Source organism: Echiichthys vipera (genome assembly GCF_963691815.1).
Source record: "Echiichthys vipera genome assembly, chromosome: 2".
In the NCBI taxonomy this organism is placed as follows: domain Eukaryota; kingdom Metazoa; phylum Chordata; class Actinopteri; order Perciformes; family Trachinidae; genus Echiichthys; species Echiichthys vipera.
In genome coordinates, this window is record NC_139827.1 from 13601773 (window position 1) to 13613612 (window position 11840).

An 11840-nucleotide genomic window follows, 5' to 3' on the forward strand; every position below is an offset into this window, starting at 1 on the left:
GAAACTGTCACTGATAAAATAACACATAGCACATTTCAAAATGGGCATTTTTCCATCTTACAGGGATTAACAGCTTAATGAATTGCATCGAGTGTGGCCGCTCTGAAATCTAATGAAAAGATTTGCCTTTTAATCTCTAACCTATAAACTTTTTGTTGTCATATGGTGGAAACTTCCTGGGCCTTGTTGTTGAAAGATTGCCAATGTAAGCAGCATACTTATCCAGAGTTATCCTACGAGAAATGAGTACACTCCCAAATGACAAAGTCCTTCATTATTTAAGCTCTGAATGGATTTATTATGTTACACTATGCAATGCTATTTTCAGACCAAACAAGGACATCAAGCCATGCGGTAGGCTGATCATGGCTAAGGAAATCTGTTTAAGTAAATGATCACCAAAACATGTAAAATCCTCACTGAAGTATTTCCTGAACAGTCTTAAATAAAACTGATGGGATTCACTTCATGTTGCACTTAAACTCAAAGTGTCATGTTTTCTGTGACATATAAGAACTCAACAGACATGTTAGTGTAGAAAATGTGTGAATATTGTAGTTATTTTATTTCATTTATTTATAAGGATAAAGCACATAAATGTGTTACTGTTTTTAGCAGGATGTTCTAAAAATCAATTTCACATTTTCTTCTTCCTTGTCACCAGGGAGTAGAAATATTCAGGGATTTCTGCCAGAATGGGGTTGTTTAACCCCTTTACACTATCTTTTCTTAAACTTAACCAAGCAGGGGTTTTTTCTTTGCATAAACCTAAGAGATTTCTGGCAAAAACCCCGGATGACTAACTTTTCCCATGTGCTATTAGCACAAAGCCTGGTGAGCACATTACCCACAATTCAGCATGACCACTGATGATATGCTAGTAGCAGCTAATGTAGCCTGAAGCTAAAGGTTTTGTAACCTCACTTCTTTCTAACGCCACAACCACAGACTTTTTTCCTTTAGACCCAAACAATGTTGCCTCAAGTGATCTCTGGCAGTTTAATAGCCTTCACCAAGCCCCCACCACAATGACTTCCTGGTTGATTCAATATGGAAGTGCCAAAAACTGCAGTTCTCTGAGTGTCCACTAGGAGTAGTTTGCACAATAGAGCAGTTTCTCATTGACCCCCATGTTAAATAGACCGTTTTCACAGCATAATTAAACCTATTTACGGCCTGGTACAAAAAACATTTGAGTCTGTATGTTTAGGTCATATCTCCATGACAACACTGAGGGGGGTGAATTTCTTTGGACCAGGCTAGTTTTTATTTTATTGGAGGTTAAAGTTTATGAATAATTAGGGGCACAGCCTCTTGAGTGACAGTTAGCCCCTGGCCCTGACTTCTCCTCAGCTAGTTGTCAGGATTAGCACGCTAACTACGTCATCTCGACCTGGACTGCGGTCATTCGTGTGCTGGTGTTACCATAAGTGACAAGATGGTTTGCCCCCGATCAACTGTACCAACGTGTTAGCTCTGTTATGCCGTTTAAATAGCTGCACTTGCACCATGACTTGCAATACAGCTTACTATTGATGGCACATACACTAGATGCTAATCTGGAGCCTCGGGAGGATTCCGGCCGTGAGGGTCGTTGTTTTACAGTCTATGGGCATGGTACTGTGTTGAATATCCAACACAGTCTCACACTCAGCATGTGAAAGACAGACACTTGGTCAGGGGCCTTTGGAGTATTAGTTTAAATCATAAAACATAAATGGTGGCTGCCTGCACTTGACTTACACAGCCAGTGTGTTTCGCACTAGGCTGACACAGGAGTGCCTGCAGTCGACTCGCGCAGCCTGTGTAATCTCCGCTAGAGACACAGGAAATTTTAAAAAATTACTCCAGTTCCCTTCCGGTCCCGGAAAAAAATCTCAACAATGACTCCTACTCCCGTTTATCTAGTAACGTGTTCTGTTAGCCTAGCTCTCGGGCGGTGGTGCTAATGTGGCTAATTCAGCAAGATGGAAGTATCTCCCTCCCCCCAATGTCACATCAATGCCCTTTTTTGGTAGGAGAAAATGAGGAGGAGTTGACATTTGACAAGATGGCGGCTCCCAGAGCCGAGTACGATTGGATCAAGTTGAGAGAACGGGCCTCGACGGAGAGGCTACGTCCGTTTTTTATACAGTCTATGGCCTTCACACAGCTCAAAATGCCCCAAAATGTTCTGGTTCATGCTTTTCTTAGTCTTTTACAATAAACTTAATATCTCTGGGTTTACAAATATTGTTGTTGTTTCACAGTGACTATTGACAATAACGATAATTGGTATTTGCAGCCCTACAAAAATAATAATAACAATACCAGTGATGAAAAAATGATTAGTGTTTATTTGTGTGACTTTTCAGAAGGCCTATAAACTTGACTGAGAAGCTCTCTAAAAGACAAGCAAGACAGGCTGAAGGAGCTGGTCCTGTAGGGGATACATACGGTCTCTTTACAGAGATGACCTTGTGAACCTGTTGCACTATCACCTGTGTGTGTGTGTGTGTGTGTGTGTGTGTGTGTGTGTGTGTTTGTGTGTGTGTGTGTGTGTGTGTGTGTGTGTGTGTGTGTGTGTGTGTGTGTGTGTGTGAGAGAGAGAGAGAGCAAGAGAGAAAGAGACAGAGAGAGAGAGAGAGAGAGAGAGAGAGAGAGAGAGAGAGAGAGAGAGAGAGAGAGAAGAGAGAAAGAGAGAAACTACAAAAAATATCCAATAAACTCATATTAAATACAGAAAGTAATCCATTAATTTTCTGTAGGAATATAGTGGGAAAGTCAATGAGCCTAAAGACAAACACACTATTGAGCATTACAGGCACCTGCACTTGAAGTCCTATTTGAATATAATAGAAATATGATGATTTGTTTATGTGGGGACCGGGCTGTATATGATCAGTCCATAGGCTGCTCTAAATAAAACAAAGTCCCCTGCATGCGAGTAGTCGCCTCGAAATAATTTCTCATTGCTGATAGGTTGTTCAGCTACACCAACCCCACTTGCGCAAGGATTGGCCTAGTGCTTTTTTCCCTCTAGTTTCTCATTGGCTTTTGGTAACGATAGTTCACTGCCATCATATGCCCGTGCAGTTTTCAATGAATATTGTATGTGTTCTCTGGCTTTGGGGCTGATCATTTGAATCAGCGGGTCGAGGGGAAGAAGCCATCCTGGATGAGCGTGCACCAGATGATGGAATTTCTCCCAGGAACCGCAGCTGCTCGACCAGGACTGTCTCCCTCCAAAACAAGATAAGAAGAGCAGAGCCACGAGATTATACAGCGGGGAAGATGTTCTGCGCCAAGCTGAAAGAGCTGAAGATATCTGGAGAGTGTCCGTTCTCCAGCAGCGCCAGAAATAATGAGCTCGGAGACTTTGAGAAGCGCTCAACTGACGCGGCGGATTTATTGCCTATTTCTAAGGACGTGCACGGAAAAATAGGTGAGGATCTACCTCAGCAGAAGACAAGCAGAGCCAAAGTTAACCTTCATACTCTTGGGGAGAGCATACGAAAATTGGCATGTCCCGAGGTGAGTTAAAAATACATTTATTAATATTTACATCATGCAACTATGATTGGATTTATGAAGAAAAACATCTGGACTCCAGTTCTGTTTCTGTCGCATGTCTGCTTTGACGCACAGGCATCGTGCCTGTTTATCTTGAGATATGGTTATCCTGCTTTAAAAAAAAAAAATATTATTATTATTATCGTTATTATTGGTAGTGGGCGCTCCTGCTGTTAAATCGACTGTTCAGTCTTGCCAGACGACGACCTTTAACTCGCTGAACACTTTGTCATACAGTTTCAAAGGCTGCACACTGCCCTCCAACGAATGATGAGACTATCAGATCAAAGCACGAACTCTGAAAGGTAACTCGTGTGTTTCTAAATACAGCTGTCACCAATTACTATACGCTACACTCCTCCTATATGCTGCAAATACTCCTGCTGATGTAAAATAGGCCTGTACTGCACATCTTGTATCCCTAATAACAATAATGTTCCCATGATGTTACGGCCTCATTTGGCCCTGTTTATCCCTCACAAATGTAGACTGTCTTGCTGCTCTCACTACTAGACTGATATTAATGATAACAATAAGGTGTGATGCAGACACGCTGCTATGGATACCCGGAGGTAGAGAGACACCCCTTCCAAATAAGCCGAAAAACACATTGTTATCGAAAATGGCAAGCAGATAATGAAACATTCTTCAAATGTCAAACATTCACTGGTTGCAGCTTCTCAAATGTGTGATTTTGCAGCTCTTTTTCGTGTCATATATGATAGTGAACTGAATATGTGTGTGTGTTGGGCTGTTGGTCAGACAAACAAAATAAAATATTGGAAAACCTGAGCTTTGGGAAATTAGAACAGACATTTTCACGAATTAAATGAGAAAAATATTTAGCAGATTAACTGTAAATAATTGAAAATAACTCTAGTCTGATGTATTGAACAACAAATATGGTCCAGAGGGAGGTTTATTTGTCTGACTGATATTTCTTGTCTCGCAGTCCAATAATTTGCTGTACAGACTATCAGAGTTGCAGTGATGAACATTTAGTGGAAATGATGGACATATACTCAACCAAAACAGGTAATGCCGAATCTTTAGATCAAATGTGTCATTTTTATTTTAAAATTCTCTGTATTGTGGGCTTTACATCTTCACCTGTTTCCCTTCATTTGTCCGACAGCAATCCAGATGGAAGCTCTGAGAGTTGCTCTTGGCGAGGAGCTCTTCAGCATGTGTTATGAGGAGGACGGACACATTTTGAGGGTGGTGGGGGGAGCTCTCCAAGACTTCCTAAACAGCTTCAATGTCTTGTTAAAACAGAGCAGCACGCCGCCCAACCCGGACAGAGAGGATTGTGTAAACGAACCTTCGGTGCTGTGCTTAGACAAGGATGCAGGTCTGCTTACTGTCTATTTCTTCAACCCCCGCCCGACCACTGAGCTCTTCTTCCCTGGAGTCATCAAAGCTGCTGCCCGCCTGCTGTATCACACCACTGTGGATGTGTTGATGGACCCCCCCGGTGCTAAAGACAGCATCTTGCAGTCCAGCCCGCAGCCCAGTCTTCTGTACACAGTTGTAGTTAAGGATGCTAAAAATCTGAGCCCAAGTCCTCTGCGGGCAACCTCAGCTGGCACTCTTCCTACCTCTCTGTTCTCCACCATCTTCCCTTTCCATCTGATCCTGGACCAGGACTTGGTTCTGGTACAAATAGGACACGGTCTCAGGAAGAGGCTGTTCAGGAAGGATGGCTTGAGGCGGTCTTCTACCTTCCTAGAACACTTCTCTATTGTCTCTCCCCAGATCAAATGTACCTTTCAAGGTATTCTGACCATGCTAAACACACAGTTTATCATTCGGATCAAGCATGGAGTTTCCATCGCAGAGAACACAGGGAAGGTATGTCAACATGTCTGGGAGATATAACTTAAAAAGTGTCGTCACTGACTAATGAGGCAGAAAAGGTCTTCTGGTTGTTGTCTTGGTAGTAAGATAGACAAAAAAAATGATGCTATTTATAAGCAGTCGAGCTTATTAGTGTTGTACTCTGGTGCACTTGGCCTGAGGTAGAGATCAACATTATACCCCCAACGGAGATCAGAAGCAAATGTCAAACCATTTTATCCATCAAAGGCACAGCCATGCTCGTACTATTTATGTGAGGGTGCTCAGCAATTGGTCGCCATGACGGGAAGAAAAAAGGTATCATTGAGTAAACATAGCAGTGGTATAACAACATTCAGCAGTATCCTTCCACCCACTATAACACTTTTCTGTTAGTAGCTAGAGTCCGCCTGTGAATATTATCATTGGTCCAGGTCATCGTTATCCACAAAGCAATTTTAGTCAAAAGCAATTGGACTTGGTTATTTGTCTAGGAAGACGTTTTACCTCTTACCCAAGATGCTTCATCAGTTTGTGTACGCAACTGACCAGGCTGGGACTGGTCCAACTATCTGGTTTGGAGAGTGAGGTATTTAACCTCTCATCATCGGCCTTGTGAGAGGTTAAATACCTGGATCTCCACACCAGTTAGTTGGACCAGTCCCAGCCTGATCAGATGCGTACATGAACTGATGAAGCCACTTGGATGAGAGTTGAAACGTCTTCCTAGACAAATAACCAAGTCCAGTTGCTTTTGACTGAAATTGCTTTGGGGATAGCTACAGAGTCCAATTAAAGGGTCTGTACTCAACAATCAGAGCATTTATATAGCAGCAAACATCTCTTTCTATGGAACGATATAGTGGAGTAATGGTGCCCTGAGCAGAGAACGAAGTCTTCCTCTGTGTCGAGATTCTCTGTTGTTTGTTTTGATAGTTGGTCCGGACACGTGTGGCCATGAAAAAAACGTTGGCGTTTCACGTATTGGGGAATTGTTCGTGAGAGCCGTGTGCTGGCAATACCAGCCAATATTTTTTTTTCAGTATTTCTAGTACAGCTCCTCAAAACAAGTAAAAATCAGTAGGTGTCTCAGTCTCTCAGTTTCATCTGGGTTTCATGTATTATTCAGCTGTCAACTATGCACGAGCATGATTGACTGTATCTGTACTTTTACCTAGCTATTGTTGTCATGACAGTTAAGAAGACTAAGCAGCCTGATACAACCAAATGGTGTATGAATATCATATACATTTCTTAAGTCGTTTTGTGTGTTTCCACAGTCGTTTACAGACATGCTTGTGGCTCTGTGAGGCTGTGATAAAAGAAACAAGCGATAAAAGTTTAGGTCTAAATATAAGGAAGTATGTGCCGCAAAGTAGAGCAGTTGGCTTTACCACAGAATCCTAATACAATTCAAGTTATTAAATCTTTTAGTGTTTTTCATTTCATCTAATCGAAGTTCTAGTAATCGTGTTAATATTTCCAAATTAGCTGCAGACACAAATTACAGTTGATGCTGAAGGAATGTCATTTTGAAGTTATTTATTTATAAACTGAAGTACTGGACAAATAACTCTGACCTCATGATGGTGCTAAATGACAGGTCAGGAGATCATCTACAGTAAGTTCACAAAGACAAATGTCCGCACAAAATTTCATGGCAGCCCTCCCAATAGTAATAGAGACATTTAACTTTGAACTACAAATGTCAACCTCATGGCGGCCCTGGAGGAGGTCAGAGGATCACCAAAGTCACTAGGTTTAATCTTCTGGGAATAATGAACGTTTGTACACAGATTTCCTGGCAATCTTTCTAATAGTTGTTGTAGTTTGATGAGATATTTTTAAATTTCTGTTCCACTGGAACATAAACAAATCTTGTGACTGCTGTTAACTGTTGTGGCTGACGGTCTGCTACATACAGCTGCACTTTCATAAATACCACACAATTGACCAGTTGGCTTTTATGTCAAAGGTTTATTGTGTATTAATGTTTTTATAATGTTTTTATTGTTTATTTACAAGTGCACACATGCCAGTGAGAGAAAGAAAACATTGTGTCTTCTTTTGGCTGTGGGAAATGTGTCCTTAGTAAGAATAAATAACTAATAATAATAAAAGACTTTTGCTCCAGGGTGTAGCCTACACAGAAATCCTAACCAATTTTCTGCCCAACATTTACATGATTCCAACTAAGTTTACTAAAATCCACCCAAATTAACTCTTCTCATCATCTGATTTTTCCTTTCAGCTCATGGATCTTAAAGGTCAGATGATCTATGTTTCAGAGTCCAATGCCATCTTGTTCTTGGGCTCACCGTGTGTGGACAAGTTGGAGGAGCTAACAGGCCGTGGCCTCTACCTGTCAGACATCCCTATTCATAACGCACTGCGCGATGTAGTGCTGGTTGGTGAACAGGCCAAAGCCCAGGATGGTTTGAAGAAGCGCCTGGGGAAAGCCAAGGCAGCATTGGAGCATGCTCACCAGGCACTTGAGGAGGAGAAGAAGAAGACAGTGGACCTCCTCTTCTCCATTTTCCCCGGCACTGTGGCACAGCAGCTGTGGCAGGGCCAAACCGTCCAGGCCAAGAAGTTTGACCAAGTTACAATGCTCTTCTCTGACATCGTAGGCTTCACTGCCGTTTGCTCACGCTGTACCCCAATGCAAGTGATAACCATGCTCAGTGAATTGTACACCAGGTTTGACCACGAGTGTGGAGAGCTCGATGTTTATAAGGTAGGTTAATAGAATATAAGAGTATGCTGCTGAGCATGCTTTGGCCTATATACTTTATTTTTATCTATGTTGCAACTGCCGAATTGAGAATATATGAGACATTTCAGAAGTATTTCAGAAGTAGCTGACATTAGACAGTAACGTTCATACAGTATTGTCAAAAAACCTTAAATTGTCGTTTCAGTATCAAAGGTTTAGAAATGAGCACCATCAGTAGATGAACAATCTTGCCATTATGTCAGACTATTATGTTTCTTAAGGAAAAGTGTGAAGAAGATGGCTAAATACTGAGTCAGATTTAACATCCTATCTTTTTAAATCCACTTTAAGAAAGAGTGACGGTAGTTTTTAGGCATTTTACCACATTGGAATTTAATTTACACCCTTGCAAATAGTATTTTCTGCTAAATGTTTTTAGTTGTAACAATTCCCAGAATCATTATAAAAGACACAACCTCACCTGTAGCTTACTAACAACACCTAAATCTGCCTTTAACTGATATTCTTTCTAAGGAAAATTAAGCTGCTGATAACACTGGAAAAAAATATTTATTAGTACGTAAAGATCAACCACAGTGGCTAACAGATACACTTTTCTGTCTGTTGACAAATAATTCAGTACATTGGGTACTAGCATAGGGTGTATGACGTTAATATTGATGTTTATTTTAGTTTTAATTTTACAAAGTACTACACCATTCCTCAACAGGTTCAAAGGACAGACAGACTTTAGCTCAACCAACTACCCTACTGTCTGCCAAAGGCTGCTAATCTACAGGGAGGTTGGATAATGTAATCAAAGTGTCATGGAAGCATAACAGGGAGAGCAGCGTGTTTGACAAATATCTCGTAAAACGCTAGGAAGTCAGAGGTTCCTTCAGGACCCTGTTTCCACTCCACATGTATGAGCCTAAAAATAGTTTCCGTTTGTCTCTGTCACATAGCTGTCGAGTGCTCTCCGGTCCAGATTAACATTACGAAGAAGCAGTAGGAAAAAAAAACCTGGTGGACTTTTTAATATGACGAGGGCTCAAGTATTATTACAATTTAAGTTTTATTACTCCTCAGCTTCTTGCCCTTTGTCTTCTGCTGCAAGATGGAGCACAAGTCAGATTGCGAAGAGATTTTGATGAGTATCCACTTCACATTTGTAATTTGTCGTCATGGTGAAGTCGATTTTTAATGAAGTTTAAACTTTCAGGTTGAAGACTAGAGCACTGTATAGATTTACTGATAAATAAGGAGGGTGCACGTGACAGCTGTTGAAATTCTTTTCTCCGTCTCAGTTGCGAGGTTAGAAATCATTTTTAATGATCATCTGCTGTATTCAGGTGGAGACTATTGGTGATGCGTACTGCGTAGCTGGTGGCTTGCACAAGGAGAGCGAGACTCACGCCGTCCAAATTGCCTTCATGGCCTTAAAGATGATGGAGCTTTCAGACGAAGTTATGACACCAACTGGAGACCCAATACAGGTGACGGTCAAGTATCAATTAGTGTTGTACTCATTATTCAACTTGATGACGAGTTTTCATACAAAAACTCTATCTAAGTTTTCATTTAAAAGGAAAAGTCTCTCATTTGAAAATAAATTATCCTTTATACTATATACGTACTCCAACCGTTGCTGCCATTAAGGGACTTTTTTCCAAGTCTATATGTGTTGACAATTTAGCACAACGTTAACCAGTTTTTTAATCAAAGTAGTAGAGTATCTACAATACGCATGTTACTGTAATTTTACAAATACTTAATGTAAAGCTACCAAATCAAGGAACTAAAAGTTATGAATGATTTGTTTACAATATTGATCTAAGTACACGTAAATAATGGCAAATGACAGGGTAATGTTTAAAATATACAGTATATGCCAAAGACAGTTAGAGTTTTCCATTTGATGCAAATATGCAGTCATAAAAAGTGTCTGGGTATTTTGGGGATATTTTCATTATTTTTAATAATAGCAGTATGATAAATAATATATAAGAAGTGGTTGTTAAACGATTTATAGGTAATGCCTATAATGCCTGATGTTTTATTGTCTGTGTTTTTAAGTTTAATGTAATTCTTGCTTGACACTTTCATATTCAATCTGCCATCTTGTTCTGCAAAAGAGGACCACAATGGAAAAAAGCCCCAAGGCTTTTTTTGTGAATTTTAGTCCTCTGCAATTTTAAATATCTTGAATAGAGGCTGTCATTGTGATCAGCCTGTCATGTATGTTTAAGAAACCTGTCAAATAACTCTATCTACATGTGTGACATTTTTTTTCCACTTTTGATGCTCTACCGAGTTTTAATGTGGTTAAGGTTTTGAATACAAATAAAAACTATTAATGTTAAGGTAGGGTTAAAGGTATCAAAATTACATGTTAAGGTTTAGGAAAAGATTGTGGTTTAGGTTAAAATAGATATGTTTGTTGAGTTTGACCCAACCCTCCACCCTAACCTCCTCCCTGAGTGGAGTTTGAGGTTCGTTAAACTATGTCCGTTTACTTTCAGTTGAAAGGCTGGTGTGTATCGTGCAGATGCAAGACGGTGCCAAATAAAGTTTCATATCAACGTTTCTTTGGTTTGCAAAAACATACATCCCACCCTTTTTTCTGGCGACTGGAGTGGCTTATGTGGGATTGTTTTTGCTTTTCATGGAATTTGTTGACAATGAGAAAAAGAACATTTTCAGATGCCTGAGGAAATGCAGAATCTGTATATGTGCCAGTACCAAAACTACTGTCAGATATGGCTCAAAAAGTGGAAGTGGAAGGCTTTTATGCACTGCAATAGCACTACAGCAGCCTGAATCATGTTAAATGTTATTGCATTTCTCCTCAGATGCGTATAGGCCTACACACTGGTTCAGTACTGGCTGGTGTAGTTGGGGTGAGAATGCCACGCTACTGCCTTTTCGGGAACAATGTCACACTGGCCAACAAGTTTGAATCCGGCAGCCAGCCCAGAAAAATCAACATCAGCCCGACAACCCACAGGTGAAGTAACACAAGATGCAAATAATTCTTGCGCTTTCCATTAGAATTGAACTACTAACTTAACCATCCATCCATCCATCATTTTTTTGCCTGAAAGACACAAAAACAAGGAAATGTTAGATTTTAATAAGCCAATACTGTATGATATCATTTGTCTCCAGAACCAGTTGTTGCAGAGAAAAAAAGAGTTCTTGACAGGAAATTTAACTTTTAAAAGAATACTGTGTTTCCTCTTGTGTCAAATCATTTGCGGCATTGTTTTTAGATTTATGTTTTATTTGTATGCTCTTTGTCCTAGATTGCTGAAGGATCGGCCAGAGTTTGTCTTTGTTGCCAGGAGCAGACAGGAGCTTCCGGCCAACTTCCCAGAAGACATCCCTGGTGTTTGTTACTTTTTGGAGGCGTCCTTCAAAACTCCAAAACTGACTATGAAATGAGGTCAAGCTGCTGCAGAACCCAAAACCAGGCTTCATGTACCAGTGAACACAGAATATTGTGGTTTGGGTTGTTTAGATATTGATGATGTTGTCTATCAGTTAAACTCTTGCAGCTGCTTAATTACAGATGTGTTAGTTTGCTGTCAAACATGAGTCTTGTCTCTATACAATTAACCATTTGTACAGTTGTAGCACAGGGAAATACTCAATTCCTTAATTTTTCTTCCATAATGAGTAATCTCTGCAAATTGATATGATATAAAGTGGCTTTCTTTGACTGTTTTAATTTTGA

At 40.3% G+C, this 11840-nt stretch overlaps 1 protein-coding gene across 1 annotated transcript; it reads left to right on the forward strand.

Annotated features, from left to right (window-relative positions):
* Positions 1 to 3273: 3273 nt before the first annotated feature.
* On the forward strand, positions 3274 to 11548 carry gucy1a1 (guanylate cyclase 1 soluble subunit alpha 1; the record flags this gene model as incomplete). The annotated part of the gene is made up of 8 exons (XM_083929099.1): positions 3274 to 3513; positions 3790 to 3857; positions 4505 to 4587; positions 4688 to 5403; positions 7640 to 8125; positions 9457 to 9600; positions 10957 to 11111; positions 11410 to 11548. The coding sequence occupies 8 exons, from the start codon at positions 3274 to 3276 to the stop codon at positions 11546 to 11548; spliced, it is 2031 nt and encodes a 676-aa protein (XP_083785225.1).
* Positions 11549 to 11840: the final 292 nt, after the last annotated feature.